Below are 19562 nucleotides of genomic sequence, written 5' to 3' on the forward strand. Positions count from 1 at the left end.
CCTTAAAGAGTGTTCGTGGGTATTTGTTTTCTGAATTTCAATATTCCTTTCACAGGTTTAGGACTTACTGTTTTCTTGTATGTCTTTAAATGCAGAAAAAATAGCTCCTGTTATGTCTGGTTGTTAAAAAATATATTTTCTAACCATTGACAAAATTACCTAAGAGGTGTTTGATAAAAGTGAGTGGTATGTACTAATGGTTTTGTGTCCTATGATAGCTCAAAATTCACAGCTAGGCAGTAGAAAGTTCAGCACTGAAGAATTTGAATGGGATATTGGACTCAGCTATACAAGAGTGCAGGTTTATAAACAATGCTTATTTTTCATAGTTATTTCAGAGTTGTAATTTTGTCAGTCTTATTCAATCTTATTAACATTTTGTTTCAATCTTAAAAGATTTGGGAAAGTAATTTGTACAGACCTGTGGTGGTAGGACAGGTTACTTAGATACAGTCGGTATTTCTGGGTATCTGATTCTCAGGCTAGAGTTGCCTTTCTGGCTTCCTGTTAGGCAGTTTTTCACAATGTATAGCTGTTCCATGTTTTTTGGTGGGCTTCGTTCTGTTTTCTTTTTTTAAAAGTTATTACAGAGCCTTATACTTCCACTTTTATTAAGTTTAAGAGTTCCTCTTAGTCCAGGTTTGTCAAATACGGGTCTTGTCTTGGAAGGCTCGTTCAGGTATTGCTATTAACTGAAAATGTAAGTGTACAGCTTTGTAGCACAGTGAATGAATATTAAATTTAGATAACTTTTAATTCTGACTTCTTGAAGACAGTAATAATATACCTGGAAGACAATAACTGACATGCTGCACAACAGTGTACCATATGTATTATTGAAGCTTAATTGTTCCATTACTCCAGAGATCTTCCAGCTTTCAGAAGTTGAAATCCAAGCTTTAAGTTCTGCTTTTTGACAATGACTAGTTTGGAAATTGTGTGTTCTTTTCAGCTAATTTCATCTTGATTGATTCCATAATTCTCCAGCATGATTCCATGATGTGATATACATATAAGACTGTGTTGCAATTATATAGTCATCTGAAAGCTTCTTAGGAGACTAAAGTAACTCTGTCACTAATTGCAACTCTATCAAGATGTTTGTGCATTGGAACCTGTAATTTGACACATTACATTTCTAATTCTAGCAAGGGTGAAGCATTCAGTAAGGTTAAAAACTGACCTCTTTAAAGAGGGAAAGTGAATCCAAGTTAGTGGTAGCTTTTTAACTCTAAGATGATATTTGTGAAATGTACTGTGGATTTTGAACCTTTATCTTTGGGGAAAATGGGGGAAAAGAAGGAAGAAGAGAAAAAGAACAAACTATTTATTGAAAAGGTCATAATAGGAGACTGAAGGCATGTTTCACTGTGCTTTCTTGGTGACACTATCTGACAAAACCAAATTATTTCAGAACCCCAAGTCTGGATAAACTTGGAATCTGAAGCTTTGTTAAGGGATGCAAAGTCACTCATGGAATTGCTAACAAAAACACTTTCAATTAATGCTTTTACTATTAAAAATAGGCTAATCAAAGAATGGTGGTGTTAAAATGCTTATCAGCCCCTTATCAGGAAATTAACAACTAAAGAAAGCTAGTATATCCTTTGGAAACAGAAGAGAGCATGAAGGGGTGAAGTTCCCAGAAAAGTGGAGCAAATGTTGCCTCAGGCTGCCTGGGCCTTGGTGAGTGAGGTAACTGCTATGCTGTTCTGAAAACTTGCACTTTCTGTTTTTTGAGTGAACGTGATGTGCGTGGAGATCCCAGATTCCTATAAGTGTTCCCTGGCTAGGTAATGATGTCTGTGGCACGCTGTGCGATAAACTGGGTAACCCCTCACTCAGCAAAGAAATACCGATTTGAGACCAGGAGTCATTAAGAGATTTGAAATGCTCTCTAATGGTAGCAATTTCACCAACCGTGTGGATTTTTTTTCACCTCTAGCTAATGAGAATTCAATGCATTAGAGCTGCAGAAACAAAGGCAGTATAGCACAATTGGTAGTATCTGCAAAAGGAGGAAGAAAGGAAGAAAGATGGAAGGAGTTTAAAAAAAAAAAAGCATGTGCGAAAAGAATGTAAATTTAACTGAACAAAGTAGTGTGGGATAATGGCTGAGATGACTTAAAAATTAGAACTTATATTCACCCTTTTAGGTAAGGCACAGCATTGAAGAAGCTCCCCATGTGGAATGCGGCTGACATGTAAGGAATCCATTCCATGGAAGTTCCCTAGGCCTGCGATCTTAGATGTTGGTAATGCCAGGGGATCTTGGTGTGCTGACTCTTAAGAGGCGCTGCCCGGAGGGTGGAGTGGCGTGGAGATGCCGCGGCCAGGCTCTGCAATAATATGGGAACTTAAACGTGTCATGGAACTGATAAGCTGCATATTTACTACCCTGGGCCAACAGCCTGCCACGTTTTTGACAAAATGCTGTCCTTTTGGTGAACTTTGCTCATTATAACATCATTATAATACCAAAACACACCTCCATCCCAAAAGCTACCCGCCTCCAAGGTGCAACCATCCCTCACTGAGCTTGCGCACTGAATTTTTCTAGCTTATACCTTTAAAAGAGAAGCGAGAAAACTTTACACCAATCCTAAACAAAGGTATGTATGACTAGAGTCACTCAAGCTCCACCTGAAAGGTGAAGGATAGTATAAAATGGTTTAAGAGAAAGAGAATGTTAGGGAAGACACCATCGTGTATCACTCTGACGTTTGGGATCAGTCGACGGGCTGAGCCTCTCTTCCCCCGCATTGAGACGCCTTTGGATAAGAGTCGAACACTTGGTTATACCAAGTGCCTCCCCGGGAAACTTAGAAATCTCTATATAGAGTCGCTTTATTATCTTTTAACACGTTTGTGTCCGGCCGTGTTACTCATATTCTTGGTATTTGCATGTGCTTTGCAGACAGTGAATTTATCACCAGTAATCCAAAGAATCTGTGTGTCTGTTGCTCTAATAAACTGCACTCTTCATTGATATAGCCATGGTAGTTCTCATTGAACATGACCAGACTCTTTATGTGTGGCCGTGATAGTTCATGTAACATGACAAGACTGGGGGTGTAAGCACGTTATTAGTGAATCCGTAATCGTGAAGTTCAGTACGCTGGACACGACGGGACTTGTAACGTTGTAAATTAATGCTGTCGCCTTAGCGAAAGCCCTGAGAGGGCTCTGGTTCTGATAAGTGGCTATACACACAGTCCTTAGAAAATAAACTGTTGACCAAGTCTGAGACTAAGACTGGGCCTAGCTGCACCTAGACTCCTCTCTGAGAAGGAATTTAGAAAGCCAGGGGGTCCTGTCTGAACCTCGTAACTCAACGGGAGGGTTCCCCCCCCCAGCCACTCCTCAGACTCCTATTTGTATGCGACAGTAACTCTTAATGCAACAAGTAGGGAGCCAAAAACATTTCTGAGAGTCAAGTATTTTTGCATCTATTTATGTACCCATCCAGTAATCTAAGGAGGAAGCAGTCCAGGTTTGTGGTGTTAGTCGTGGGCTTGGGTCTGAATGGTTGTCTTTGCATGGAGACAAGTGGAACAAGACTTGGGGTGGGGCTTGCGGGTCAGTCATCATGATGAATCGCTGTATGTTACTTGAGATGTGCTGACAATGTAGGCTTCCTTCTTGCTTCCCACAGATTAAATATGCTCTGACTTAGCTTAAATCCTTTATATGATCTTAAGTCAGGCTGAATATTATACTAAGTGTGAGTAGGATAGTTGCCTAATTGCATACCTTTTAAGCTGTCATTGTAGATGGGTCAGGATAGAGCTGAAGAGTGTTTTTTGTGTTATAAATGAGGAGGACAAATCTGACAAAGCGTCCCTCTGCCACCTTTGAATTCATTCTAATTCACGCCTGTTCAAGTTAGGTATTCACATGTATCTGAGTTTCCAATGAATTGTATTTTGTCTATTTTTTCAGCAATTAATTAGAATGAAATCAGAAGTAGAATAACAATAATTATACCTTTTTTTTCTAAGGGTATTGCAGTTACATGCATGTAGGTAAAATTGTTGATCTGGTTTGTGATGACATTGTTAACGTTAAGGGCCGATATCAGAAAACACAAATTATATTCACTATTCATGACTTCAAGTTAAATTTCTGCCTATCATTTCTAATAAGTTATAGCTACTTACAGCTGTTTTGAATTGACCTCTGATGGTTAATCATTTAAGATGAAAAGTGAGGTAAACGCATTGTTAAAAACTAAAATTAGTTTAGAGAACGAAAATTAAAATCCTTTGTTTACAGCATAAAGCATTACAGAGCATTGTTACTAATAGAAGTATTAAGTACTTCATCAGATTAAAATGTTTAAAGTTTTAAATATCCGAGATAGCCGTCAAATATAGCTGCCATCTGTCCTTGATAGAAGCGCCAACATCTGCTGAGATGCAGACCTGTGACCTCTAGATAAGTTTCTATACACAGAAAAATATTTATCTTCCTACTATGATTTTCCATGCACAAGACATGAGCCATGGATTTGTTTCCTAGGGAACTAGTGACTGAGGAAAATCTATAATTAGATCTGTGGGTTGTTCGCTACAAATGGGAATTGGGTGCTAAGCAGGTTCTTATAGTATCGAGAAGTATTACATTGACTTCATGTAATGGAACCAAATTTAAAAAAAATACCCTTCATCATGATATTTCTTTTTTAATATCTTCAATTAATTTTTTTAAGTACTTTTGATAATTTATTCCTCTAGGTTTATTTCAGCCGCAAAATATTTTCAAAAGTCAAGACTTGCAGGTTGCTAGTTAAAGCAAAAATAAAGTTAGACACAATCTTCCAATAAATTTCTTCAAATTAAACTGAATCTTAATTTTCAAGAGTGGTTTTAGGTGAATCATTCTCACCATTTTTCTCTCAATTTTTCTCACTTTACTACTCCTATTCAGTTCCTCAGGTTGGCTCTGCAACTTCTGTATCTTATTCTGCAATTCCAATTACTCTACCCAGCTGGAAGTTCCCACTTAATCCAGATCTTGATTTCTTTCTTTGCTGCATGCATGGGACCTAAAGATAACATCTGTAGCCAAGTCCCATGGGCAGTAATTGTAGCCGCAGGGAGAGGAAGCAACTAGGGTTTTTATATTTCCCAGACAACCCAGGGCAGACTTCTCTAGACCTTATCAGCAGATTATTTTAGCCTGGGCACAATGCAGCTGAGATGTTGCTGTGTTGCTTCCAGTCTGGTGCTAGACCAGAGACCTTATGCTGTCTTAGATGCTGCAAAAGTGGCCTTGAGTAATAAATTAAGACTTTGATCTTACTTGGAATAGATAGTACTGTGAAATACCTGGAAAAAGGTACTGTAAATTGTCTCTGTTCTCTTCTTTTCTCCCACTTCTTGTAGACTTAGCGACATTGTGGTGATTACACATTATATATTCTGTCCTATGTCCTGAAGTTCTGCAATTAGAAACCATGAAATGTTGTAATGTTGTCTCTGCATTTCTGCCTTTTTAGATCAGTGATAAGTTTGCAATAAAGCACCTCTATAAATCCAAATAATACTTTTTTTTTTACGGGCATCTTTTGAGTTCTTCTTCATTTAATATTATCAATCGCAGTCAGATTTTTTTCTAACAACTAACCGTAGCTTTTGAGCTACTCCGTCTGGCTCTCACTCAAAACACAGTGGTCCTCAAATTCCTTCGACTAACAGGGTTTGTTACAAGATAGTAACTTAAGCAGCAATTAAAATACGGTGATTAAATGGCTACTGAAAGGCCAAATCAGCCAGTGAAATATCCAGGCCTTCTGTGACAAGTAACACTTCTAGGTCGTTTTCCTTTGAGATTATGAAAAACTGTGTTTATAAATTCTGTGCTGTCAGTAGGAGGAAACTGTTGTGTACTGAATCCAGAGTTTGCAGTTATATATCTGAAATTGACTATTACTTAGGAAAAGGGGAAGTGAAAATATTTGTAATGAATCTTCTCGCTTTTTATAAATTAAGAATAAAAGGAAACTGAAAGATTACCTGCTACAAAAGATAATATACATCTTGATGTGTTCATTGAATTACTTTGATCTATGAGCAAATGCTCACTGTTAGCTATTTATATGGGTTAAATTGTCAAATTTGGTGCAATTGTAGATGAAGCCTGCAGGCCCCAGTGCTGCAACTGATTCTTCAAGGGGAATTGTTGCATCTGTGTACAGCTCTGGTAATGAATCTCAAACTGAAGGGATCCAGCGGTGCACAGGGCTTCCCATGCATAAATTCATTTTGTTTCATTTGGACACCTGTACCTCCTACTACAAAATTGATTGGAATTTTGTAAATGTTTATGTATAATTATGATAAAAAGCCATTATGTTGAGAAGATATTTTTTGGTTGAATATCAACTAACCTATTTGTGTTGATTTTTCTAAAAAGATCTCAAAAAATGAGCATTGATGGTGAAACAACTTCATGGGTTTTTAATATATTGTGTCATTTTCATACATTAAGATATTTTGTTGAAATATTTGTCTACGGAATTTATTAACCTTGGCAAGTTTCTGATTTAGAGTTGTTTTTAGTGTAGTTACTAAAACATTGCGTTTGCACTGTTTGCACATTTCGTTTGTAACGAAATAATAGTTGGTATAGTAACTTCTATAGGAAGCAGAACCCCAGTCCAACAAAACACTTAAATATACCATCTGCATTTCAAGCAATACGAATTCTATTTCCTTTGTGTATGTAAAGTTCTGAATATGATACCTGATAAGAGTATTCATGCAGTTTTGTTTGGATTGCTTCAGGCAAGGAACATTTGTACCATTTGCAGCCCCCAATCAGTCTTGCAAACATGCATCAAAAATATGCTAAAACTATGTGCTTTAATTCTCACAATGTTGTTCCTAAATTTGACGCTTCCTGAAATGTTTTCCATGACAAAGCTCATAGTTAAGATGCTAAAAAAAGTCCTCTTGAGAATATTGGTGTATGATTTTTTTATTTTCATAATTCATTTAACTTCAACTCTTGATATTTTTTTTTTATTCCCATGTTACATCTCTGACAGTTGGTATAAAAGTTGCCACATTCAAGGTATTAGTACACCCAGTACTCAATACTTCAAAAATTTTATACAGCTATTGAAAAGGCTTCAGTTTACAGAAGCACTATTGTAATAATACATGTGTTCCTGTTTGAGGAACCTTTTTCTGTAATTCATAAGAGTCTTAAGAAAACCAATGCAAAAGAATGCAAATAAGAAGTAATGGCTAACCTTGTAATAGTAGTTTTGCCCAGTGGCCACTGAGTTTTTAAAGTGTACATTAAAGTGCAAAATTCAGATGCTTTCCAGTCATGTGTTTTGCCCAGTTAAAACTGAGTCTTGGGGATCTGACAGAGAAAATAGGTTTTTTTAAGTTTAAAATAACCAAATTATGACTTTCTTTGCTGAGTTAAATCAAGTCTGTTGTGTATATACATTTTTCTTTCTCTGGGAAATACATATATGTGTATTCTTACCAGGACTGTCAACAGCATCAAGCAAAATATTTGTAGTTGATGACACAGAAGCAATGTCTGCTGTGCTAAATGTAGTTTTCCCCAGCTGTGGTTCCCCCAGAAACCAAACACCTCACCTTGACTTTGTGTTCCTTTACCTCAGCTGTCATAAGAGGCTGGGTCAGTGTTGTATATTCCTATTGCTGGTCACATTTCCCTTTTCATTCTGTGCTTGTGGTTTCTGAAGCGCTTGTTCCAGTGCAAGCACAAATATTAGAATTTGAGTGGTTGATTGACGGGCTGGTTTAAGCTTTGCAGTGAAAGCACATGGTCTAGGAGATTTGTACAGCTTTGAAAATCTTGCCTCATACATAGACTGGAGATTGAAAACTGGTCTGGAAATGTTTTGAAATTTAGGACTGTGATATTGCCTGTATTGCATAAGCATCTTTAATTGCTGAAGTTTTTTTCTGTTTTTTACTTGAATTTTGCAAATATTGTTCATACTTGTCTGTATTAACTTAGCTTGTGTTTTGGATAACATACTGAATGGGCATTTGTCCAGATGTGTTTTGGTTGATAATTATTTTTTAAGTTGGGCGATCATGGAAGGAAGTTATAGTGAAGCTAACAGCAAAGCTTACTATGTTTGTGAACAAGAAGAAAGTGTTACCTAAAATATATACTGTCATATATATTGTGTTGGGTTTATCCCTAATTATCATGGACAAAGGACATAGTCACTTAGAGAAGCTTTATAATTTCTGTTACCATTACTTATGTGGATAAATCACCTGGATGTTCTGGGCTATCACCCGTATATTGAATGAATTCTGAAGAAAGTCCTAGTCAGAGAGAAAGCAAAGGTCAGATTTGGCCAACATGCCTCCCGTTGTCAAAGAGCGGAATTTGGTTCCCATGCTTAACTAGTTTATCTAGTATTTAATTAATAAAGATAGAGGTATTGAGAACCAATAGACTTAATAAATTATTAAACTCGACAAATTATATAAATTGCTTTCTAACCACAGTTTTTTGTATGTTTAGCGTATAGTAATGAAGCAGTTTCTGTTGGTTAGTGCTTTTGAATAATGATGGGAATATTTTGCATTTGTTTTGGTTGAAAGATTATTTGAGTCGGTACAGAGCAGATGGAGCCTCTGACTGTAAAGAGTGATTTTCAGTATGGCAGGACAGGAAGTGTCTGTTTAAATATTTATATGATATCTAAACAATGGGCCTAAACCATTGTTTTGCTCTTGTGCAGCATAGTGATTAAAGGAAAAAATAGGTCACCTCTAAATATTCCATGGATAAATTTGTTCCCTAGGAGGCTAGGGGAGGGGGGAACACCAAACAGAAACGCCCGCCCAAAAAATAAAAAACACATGAGAGAGACAGTGTAATGCTCTGAAATGAAAAGTACTGGGGTTTGAACCAAATATTCCTGTCTGAGGGTGGGATTTGTTTTCTAATTAAGAAGTGAAACTAATATGATGCATCTCTAATTTAGATGGTGTCAAGAACTAAGAAATTATGGTAGTGGTTGAGGCAAACGCTCCTTAAAGAATGAAACTGGTAAACGGGGATGGTGCTGTTAAGGACAGATTTGCTGGGGTTGCAGAACTGTAAAGTCTCTCCCTGGGGGTAGTGTGGTTTTTTGTACTTTTATTTCTCCTCTTCTCTTGAGAACACTCTGATTTACTTTTGCGATAAACCCATAATAACAGTGGGATCACATTGCTGAAATGAGTTTAGCTGAAAGGGATACATAATGTCAGCTGAAAAATAGCATTTGGTAAATATGTTTTGGCCACGGTTCAGCAAAAAGCAGATCCTGTCAGCTAAGTAACATTCTGGGTTTTTTTGAAGTGTCTTTTAGTTGAGCTGAATTGTACAGTGTCTGACTTTTTGGAGAAAAAAAAAAAATACTGGTTTGTCTTTGGTGCTAAATATGTGATCCTGACAAAGCTAGCATGGATCACTTCAGTTTTCAATACATTTATTCTCCAACGTACCCTTAACATGGGAAAGTGTTATCAGGTATGGGTTAGTGAGTAATGTCTAAGTCTACATCTAATACTGTCGCTTGGGTCCTGGGTGAGGAAATAGCTTTCAAGAGTCTACATTATTGTGGGATGCTCATCTGGCATCTATTCTGTCTATGCCATCTGCCCATGCAATGTAAAGGCCTTTCTGAATTGTAAGATCAGAACAAGGGAAAATGAAATAGGTAGAAATTGGGAGGCCAGATAAAGTATACCTGCCTTATCTATATTCTCAGTAGGTGGATGCTTGGTTCTGTGCTACTTTAACTGGACCATTTCCTAAGAATGAAGAGTCTTTATGTGCAACACGTAGCCACTGTCGTATGGTGCAGACATTTTCAGTATTAGAACCTACACTGAAGTTCCTAAAGCTGTGAACAAATTACAGAAATAAGTGTTTCTGTCTGGGCTTCAGGTAGTAGTAACTGTGGGAAAGTAATTTACATATTTTAGAAACCTAAAAATGACATCCCAAAGTAAACATTCCAGCAGAAATAATCTGGCCTTGTTTTTTGTCAGCCAGTAAATTGGGAGACCATCGTTGTGCAAATACATTGTAAGCTAGGAAATTTTCATGTGAACAGTGCTGTGTTTATGACAGTATTCAGAGTAGCAGTCTTGCCAGAGGAGATGTCAGACAATCCTCCTGTTCTTTCTTCCTTGCTCTTGTTGAAGCACCAAACCATATGGCAAATTAAGCCTGATTTTTATTAAACTTTTCATTGTACTGAGCTTAGTGTGAACTGGGAAATGCACTTTCTGTGAAGTATGCAGCCATTATATAAGCATCTTAATTAGGAGATGTTAATGTTGTTCTTTACATTCCTGGGAGTATGTAGCTCCCTCTTGTGGCTAATTAAACATTTTAAAGAATCATACTTGTGAAAATTACTTTTTCTGCGACCATCATTGCACTTGAACAAATGATGCGGTGGTACATGGAGCATCTCTAACCTGGGCTTCTTATTACTATATCAAGCATAAGTCGCTGTGCAATAACTAGATGCATAGGTGGGTAAATAGATAGGAGAGAAGGGTCTGCACATACTTGCACTGTGAATGTGACTGCTTCCTGAAGCTTTAAAAAAGCTGAATGGACACATCCAGTCATTTAGAAAAAACTCTGCTGTCTGGTAACTCTGTTGGTCCTATACCTTATATGCTGAATAATAGTTTACAGCTAAATTGGGGATGAGATGTGGGATGTGTCGTAGCTCCAACGAGTACAAATCTTTCAGGTACCACGTTGGGAAGTCTTGCCATCAAACTCAAGGTTAAGATCTTTGCCAGATTTGCAGTTGAGAGGAAATTTTCCCTCCAGGCAGGTTTGCAGGGTCCCTTGTACTGGTATTATTATTATTATTATTATTATTATTACACTCCTTCCTTTCTATCTAGTGTGGAGAAAAATCTGTATATGATTATCTGGAATTTTTCTGATAAATTCCCTTGCACAGCCCATGATTTGTTTTGCTTTCTTTCTCTGGCTTGTTACAACTGGAGCATTGAGGCTATACTACATCTTAAATTTGTCATAAATAGTTAGGTAATGTTTGATGGCTGTGGTGGAAATGGCTGTTGTGTAGACATCTCTGAATTAGATTTTTGTGCTGGCCTGTGGCTGACTTCAGCCTTTCAAACCACTGTTCTTATATTGGATGGGAAGGTGCACTTGTCTTGTAATAAGTCTCAGAAATCAGGGCAGAAGATGATCAACTCATCTTTTCCCTACAAAAGTGAGCAATTGTCACGACATTGCAAAATCATAAGTATAGCTTTATGTTAAGAAGAACACATATTTTTAGGCTTGATGTAAAAAATACCAGAGATTGGTCAAAAAATGAATTGAACAGCAGGGAACTTTTCAGTAACAACCATTAAGTTTCAGTTTCATCACAGAACCTGAAGCTACAAAGTTATTTTGCCCTTTTGTCACCTGCAGTGTTGTCTGCCTCTGTGTTTTCGCATGACATACTCAAAAACACACAAGAAGAAAACTACATCCATTAGTGTTTCTGACTTGGAAGGAGGAAGGAAAAAAAGGTGAAACAGGTTTTTACTTTGAAATTTCTCCCTCCCCCAAAGGGTTTGCGAATTGAAACTTTATCTCTGAAAATGCTGATTTCCTATTTCATAACTTGTGGCAATTTTTTCTCAATTAAAATAAAGGAATAATGATTATTGAGTTTAGTCAAAATCTCACTACCCAGTAATCTGCAAACCAGCGTTGCTGAACCCACAGCAATAGAGCAACAAACATGTATTTCCTCAGGGACATTATTAAACACCCTGCATATTTATTATCTCAAAATGGGAGCAGGTCCAGATTTCTAAGGCCACTTTTTCCCTTCCTCTTCCTGAGCTGTAATTCAGACCAGCATATAAATATTTGACTTAATGTTTCTGTGGAAATATTAACAATATAAAATTGCTAGAAACAAAGGAACATGAAACAGCAGAGGGAAGGAATGGCTTGGCAAGATTATCAGCCTTAAAGGGCAAGATTAATTTATAATCCTTCTAGATTCTGGTGTACAAATACAAATTTGCAAAGCATGTCGCTTATAACAAACATTGTGTAGCTCTGCAAGTTTACATATGCTACTGTCGCTAATGTGAGACAGCCTTGAAATTGGATTTTTAGGGATTTTTTTTCTTATGGGGAAATAAGGTCGTGATAGTAACAAGGAGTTTCTGTACACACGTGTGTGTGTATATATATAAATATATGTATAAATTTGGAAAATGGAGGAGTTCCAACTGTGTGACTAAGCAGAGTTCTGGGCAAGATACCCAGATATTTTCATGAGGAGTTTTTTCCCTTGGTTTAAAATCCTGGGAAAGGAGTGTAGAAGGGAATGGGGGGGGGGAACCAACCTGAAAGTAGTCTATTTTGTAATGGCATTACAATGGCTAATAAAAAGGACTGACTAATCGGAAAATAATGTGTGATGGCTATCTGGTATTTGTAAGGGTTGTGAAATAAGTATGCTTTATGCCACTCAGTGGAATATGTCCTTTTTTCTTTCTTTTTTTTTTTTGTAAGTTTGTAGCTGTTTTATCAATTTAACTGAAAAAAGAAATAGAATTAAATAAAATGTCAAATTCTAGAGATAGAGTGAATACAGTAGCAATGGAATAATAGAAACTTTAAGTAGTGAAATAGAAGACAGTAAAGATAAGATAGGAACTGGCTAAGGACATGAGTAGCTTTTCCAGGGTTTAACACAAGAATTGCACAGTGTTTTCTGAATGATTGAAAACAGATTTTATACTTATATATTACCATGAACCATATTTTATCATTATATATTATTAGCAGGGTATATACCTCAACATTAGGCAAAAGATTGAAACAGCTTATGTGGGTTTAGAATTATTTTTAAAGTTTTTATAATATGGCTGGTAACTTCTTGTTTTCTGCCATGCAGGTCATCAGCAGTGAAGGGACAGAGGGAGCAAAGTTTCGACTCTCTGGTAAGGGAGTAGATCAAGATCCAAAAGGAATTTTTAGAATCAATGAGATCAGTGGGGAAGTCTCCGTGACCCGAGCCCTTGATAGAGAAGTAATTGCCAATTATGAGGTGAGTACTCATAGCAATAGGATCTCTGCCTCTGTGTTGATAATATATATATTTTTTGAATGTGTATTTGCTTTTGAAAGGGCTGCAGTTATTGAAGACAAAATTGCAGCTACTGTCCTATAAAATTTCCAGAAGAACCATTTGTCCTTTCAAAATGGTAAATGTGTTTATTTTTACATGCAGTCGAAACTCTGATCTGCTTTCTGCATGTAACTTCTGTCATTTATCTTTAGTAGAAATACTGTCTGAATATTGTGTATGCATTTGATTTGTGAATACAAAATTATGTTTGGACAAAAGGAGATCTTTTCGGGAAGTTGCTGCTAACATACTACATGGTTATACTTTTTCTTTTGTATTGTCAAGCTGTCAATGGAATATACTATTCAACTCCATTTTTAGTAATGGGTATCTTTTAATAGAGATAAAGAAGATTCTGTTAATATGAAACTGTTAGCAGATACATCTCTGTCGGATGTATGTCTCCTACAAAGTTTTTACTAAAGATTCCTTTCCTTGTCAATAAATGCTATGTTTCTCCCCTTTGAAATTCTAACAAATGATCTCTGAAATCTGTAAAATAACTGCACCACAATGTCCTGAAATGCATAGTATAAATAGAGGATCTGTTAATTCATGTTTTCTATCTAGCTCTTGAAAAGTGCAGTCAGATAAATTGTGTCTGGCCACTTCAATCTAGATGATCAGCAGAATTCAAAATAGAAAATGGTTGGTACATTTGCATGTTGCCACTTCTGCCACAGCATGGGGGACTGACCTCCATATTCTCATGCAGCAGGGAGCGTGTGGTACTCCGGGCCATGTGGGGCACAGGCTCTGGTGACAGTTCTGACTGCCATCCCTGACCTCTTTGTTTTGTCTTCTGCTGTGTAGTAATCAATACTTGTACTTTCAATGCTGCTTCTCTCCTCCTCTGGAAGAGTTTGCCAGTTAGATGACTAGTCATACTTGCTCAAACAGCACTGCTAAAATTTACCATATGTTGGTTTTCAACACTTAAACATCTATTTCTCATCCGGGTCTACAGTGAAATGCATGTTAACCACTCGCATAGGATTTATGGTACTTACTGATGTCCTTCTTAAAAGAAAAACATTGCCGTTTCTCTTTTTAACGCTGTTCCTCATCTTCATTTACCAGCTGTTTCTTATTTTATCAGTAGCTTTCCACCTTAATGTGTTCAGTATAAACCTTGAATATTTTTTTACTGGAAAAATCATAGTAGTCTTTTCAACCTGATGCATCAAACCACAAATGGCCCTCCTATCTGATCTGGCAAAGTATACACTCAAATTAAGACAAAGACATTTCCCTAGAGGAGCCTTTTTAAAGCAATGCAAATTATATACAAGTAGTGCAGTGTAGTAGATTATCCAGGGCAATGTGAATGTATATCGTAATAGGCTGTAGTGCTTTCTAACCTGTTATATAGCACTCTGCTCAGCATGCTCACTGGCATCCTGTTGTGCAAAATGTAGTTGAAAAGTTCTGTAGGAGAACCCTCAACTTGATTAGTCTGTCTTTGAATCTAGCCCATTTTTTTCCAATAAAGATGTATCACGATGTCAGGAAGGCAGGAGGATTTTCTCCCTGATTTCCTTGGTACACCGAAAGGTGAATTACTTGAAAGACCCTTAAGTTTCTCTGAAAAGTGTTTTTGTTTTCTGGTTTTGTTTGAGCTCCCCCCTGCCCAGTATTGATGTCCTGAAAGAAAAAGTTCAAAGCAAAGAGCAAACAAGGAAAGAGTAATCTCCATGAAAAAATACAAGTTCTTTGCAAGCCATCATACCATCAAGTATATAATCTGTGGTGGGGCAGGGATAAAAAGATGAAATCTGTTTGAGTCCTTCCAGCTACACAGAGGCATGAGCACTGATTTTTTTTTTTTCCTATGCTTAGCGTGTATATACTCAAGGGATGAGAATTAAAAAAATGTTAATAGGGCACAAAATAGAGCTTTGGTGATCACAGTCTTTCATAGAACTGTGCAGATTTTACCATCTCTGTACCTCAAAATGCTTTAAACTAGCTAAGACTATTTAATCTATTATAAAATTTGTTGTTGTTTCTTTCATTGAATGTTTGAAATTCTGCTTTTTCCTGCCCTCTTTCTCCTGGAGGAATATTAAAAAACCTGTAGGAGTTTTTCCATATATTCATTACAAGAGAAACATGATTAAATTAGAGGGGTACTGAATTCTACTCAGACAACTGTTGGTTGTCTGAGTTAATCCCCTCTTTCTACTGTTTGTTTTTAAATATTTTATTTTTACTAAAAGATAGAAAGTGTTTTAAAACAGAGTGAAAAAATCTGTCTGAGGGTCAGGGCCTGCCAGTCTATTTGATTCAGCCTGGTTGCATGGCAGTTGTGTTTTCAGATTAATTTAAATCCTGTTTGTTAGCAAAAGAAACTCAAACTGGCAAGAGGAATGTAAGGCAGATACATTAATGACACCCACTCCCCCCAAAACAGACTTATTTATCCAATTGCTTTATGAGTTTATTTTTTATGAAATCAGTTAAATTGTTAAAAAATGGACAACTATGTGAAATTCCACCAAAATATCAATGTCGGGGTGATTAATTGCCATAGTAATTCTGACATAATCACCTGCACATTTGAAAATGTGATGGTTTCTATTGAGAAAATGAAACTGTACCAGAGGAGGCTGGGTGAGACAGCAAAAGTCCAAAAGCCACTATGTTGAAATTAGCCGTGAGTAATTTTTTTTTTTTTTCTCATGTGTATGGAACTATGTTAATGAAATTGTGTTTGCCAATGGAACAAGGTAGATGCTTCTGGTGTGGTTTTCCCTGTAACTTTGTGGAGTGCCTCCTTAAAGGTCAGAGAATGTCAGTCAGCTTCAGTTTTAAGTGAAAGCTGTTTATGAAGAAGAGCAAGAGGATGTAAGGATGTTGTTACGCCCAGCAAAGAGAGACTGTTTTAGAAAAGTGTGTAGTAATTCCTTTTTTCATCTAAAGAGCATCTTGATAGGAATTCTCTGGATCAGAGTAAACCACTGGATTTACATTGAATGGTTTTATTTTGGGGCTTGCTACAGCCTGTTGATGAAACTACTAAATGATGCTCTGAAGAAAGGGCTTAAGCAGAATATGGGCATATTACTGAATTGTTTCTGGGTTGGTGAGATAAGTGGGTAGCCTAGGCCCCCTATTTAGTGGGAGCAAAAGGTGTTCAGTTGTACAAATATGCTCTCAAAAATAATGTCTTTGGTTTTCTCTCAAGATTTGAATAAATACGACTAGTTGGAAATTTCAGACAATGGCCAAATCATTCATTTATTTAGTATTGAAAAATGCAGATATGAAAAAACAGATAAGGAACTTGGTGGGGAGACTTGAGATGGATTTTCTAGTCCAAATCAGTGAGGTACACACCATCCACAAATTGCCGATAATCTACGCAATTCTGAGTTCACTTCAGATCCATAGTCTTTTCTGATTCCAGCAGAGCAAAAATATTAGTAACTTTTCAGTTGCATCTTTTAGCAAAAAAATCAAAAGAATCAAGTGCTTCTAAAAAGAGCTGCAATAACAGAACTAAAGGATTCCAATGAATTTGGAAGTCTAGTTGTGCTAAGTGTTGATAAAAGACTAGTGAATTGGGAAACAAAGGTTCCAATAGAGGGCTGGTGAATACTGGCTGAAAAACAGTGGTTATGGGGTAATCTGTTAATTAAAAACATTGAGCTCATTTTCAAAATCTCACATTTACAGAGATAATGTATTCATAGTCAGAATGCTTTCATGCAAGTAAAAGCAGTGAGTGGCATATATTGATTACCATGACCAAGATGACAGAAATTGCTAAGTTAAAGAATTATGTTTTGTTCTTTCCTCAAAGTTAGGTAGGCTCAGAGGAAAAGGGAACAATATTCCATTAACTTTTTACAGTTAATGCATGAGGTTTTGGTTAGGCATTCCTTGGGTACATGACAAAGCCCAAAGTTGTATAAACTTGTTTCCCATTGCTTATCGCTGCATGTAATCCCTGCAGCAGTAAAATTCAGTTCTGTAACCTCTTAAGCATCAGTGGTAAATTGCCAACCAGTCAATGGGGGGCTTCCAGTTGGGTCTCAAGATTTTAAAGGATGTTGCCATCGTTGATGGGCTTTTTCATAACTGCTTGCCAAGTGTAAATATGTATGGAAGAGAAATAATCAGAAAGTGATCCTTTGCAAGCATGAAATGAAGAAGCTTGATAAAACTATTCAGCGACAGTGTGCAAATTAGAGCTGTGACCAAATTTACCTAGGCAATTTGAACTGTTAATGAAGAGTTAGTTTTAATTACTTTTAAGTAAAGAGCTTTATTTGCTTTAGAAAATACTTAACAAGCAGAGGTGTGAAATCAGCTTTCAGCTTTTTTTATAATGACAGATCACACTTCTGTGAAAGGATGCCTTGCAACTGGTAGTGGCAGACTGGGATATTTAGAAAACTGAAAAGCAAATGAGGACTATTCGCTTGTCGTGGTTTAGCCCCAGCCGGCAACTAAGCCCCACACAGCCGCTCGCTCACTCCCCCCGGTGGGATGCAGGAGGGAATCGGAAGAGCAAAAGTCAGAAAAGTCGAGGGTTGAGATGAAGACAGTTTAATAGGTAAAGCAAAAGCCACGCACACAAGCAAAGCAAAGCAAGGAATTCCTTCACTCCTTCCCATGGGCAGGCAGGTGTTCAGCCATCTCCAGGAAAGCAGGGCTCCATCACGCGTAGTGGCTACTTGGGAAGACAAACGCCATCACTCTAAATGTCCCCCCCTTCCTTCTTCTTCCCCAGCTTTATATACTGAGCATGATGTCATGTGGTATGGAATAGCCCTTTGGTCAGTTTGGATCCACTATCCTGGCTGTGTCCCCTCCCAGCTTCTTCTGCACCTGGCAGAGCACAGGAAGCTGAAAAGTCCTTGACTAGTGCAGCAACAACTGAAACATCTCTGTATTATCAACACTGTTTTCAGCACAAATCCAAAACATAGCCCCATACCAGCCACTATAAAGAAAATTAACTCTATCTCAGCTGAAACCAGGACATCGCTCTATGTAGTATTGTTTCTATATGTTGGATAACAAGTAGACTGAGAGCAGGCTAAAGAATCCAGACCAATCAACAGCAGCCAAATCTCTAGGGTGAACTGCTTCAGTTTAGGTTACATGAGACTGTTGTTTCTATGACTGAGCCTAACATTTAGGGTGATGCTGCAGTCCTAAGGGACTCTACTTCTGTGTTTAATATGGAACAAATAATGGAAATGCTTCACAATCATGAGGAAAACTAGCTTGGTCAGGTGCCAAGGAGTATTTTGTGAGAAAGATTTTTAAGTACTTGAATGCATTTTTGCAGATACTGAAAGTATTACTGTAGCAAAAAACTAGAAGTGAACAGCTGTAATTTATCCTGTACAGAAGAACGAATTTGTCTTCTGTGTAAGTCCATTTTAGTGCAGCCACATCCTTTTCAGAATGATTTATCATACCCTGGTACTGAATCTCTGCAATATGCAGTGTGGAGATATATAGACAGCACACAGAAGCATGCTTCTCTTTGAGAAGGAAAACCACAAATTTGCTTCTAACTTCAAGAATGGTCTAAACTGTATTTTAATCTTGATTATCTGCACTGGCAGAATTGTCTGAAGTGTAAGTGATCTGCTCTGTCTTGAGCTGAAACGAGCTGATGGGGAATGTCAGACCTCAGTCATCTCCCACTAATATCCTGAAAAAGGAAGGCACCCAGCCTTCCATGGGAGGAAGGGTTTGGTCTTGTAGAGAGGTAAATTTCAGTAAAATGTGCTTGATTTAATTAAAACCTGTTAAAATACTGGTGTTCCCAAACTGTGTCTGTTACTTCAAAAAAGCTTGGAATAATGGCAGAGTACAAACTTTCAGGGAGGAATCGTGATTATTTAGCAAGGAGAAAAGAAAGAAAATTTCACTGAAAAAAAAACCAAAGAGAGTTCTTGTGCAGCTATTGGATATGATTATTAATAAGGTAGAAACTTATTTATATAAACGAGCTGTAGTTAGATCAACTGACATACAGCTGAACATTCTGGCAGTGAAAAAGATCTCTGTAGCTTGCGTTACACATGTATATGCAGAGAGTGCATGAGATACTTTATATGTATTTTTCTTTATATTGATATGTTTACATATATATTCATTAATGTGTTTATATGTTGGGGCACCAGGTAAATTCAGAGAGGACTGTTTGGAATTAATTTCATATTTTGACTACAGAGATAGAAATGAACACTGACTGCGAAAGGGCCATTAGGTTGTTGCCTGGCAGCGTTACTTGAAATTTAGCTGTCCCTACATGGACTTTTGAGTAAGCAAGCTGATGGTAATGCCTATGCAAAAGAGGACAATTCATCTCTGCGGATGCTAAAAATAATGAATTGCTATA

The 19562-nt window shown here is 37.2% G+C and overlaps 1 protein-coding gene across 2 annotated transcripts in view; it reads left to right on the forward strand.

The window, feature by feature from the left end:
* Nucleotides 1-19562, forward strand: part of CDH13 (cadherin 13) — a 521177-nt gene that overhangs the window by 231385 nt on the left and 270230 nt on the right. For both annotated transcript variants that reach the window (XM_072871837.1, XM_072871836.1), the window contains exon 5: nucleotides 12962-13114. In XM_072871837.1, coding sequence (XP_072727938.1) covers nucleotides 12962-13114 — 153 coding nt within the window. The remainder of the gene's footprint in view (nucleotides 1-12961; nucleotides 13115-19562) is intronic.

Source organism: Ciconia boyciana, chromosome 9 (assembly GCF_034638445.1).
Source record: "Ciconia boyciana chromosome 9, ASM3463844v1, whole genome shotgun sequence".
In the NCBI taxonomy this organism is placed as follows: domain Eukaryota; kingdom Metazoa; phylum Chordata; class Aves; order Ciconiiformes; family Ciconiidae; genus Ciconia; species Ciconia boyciana.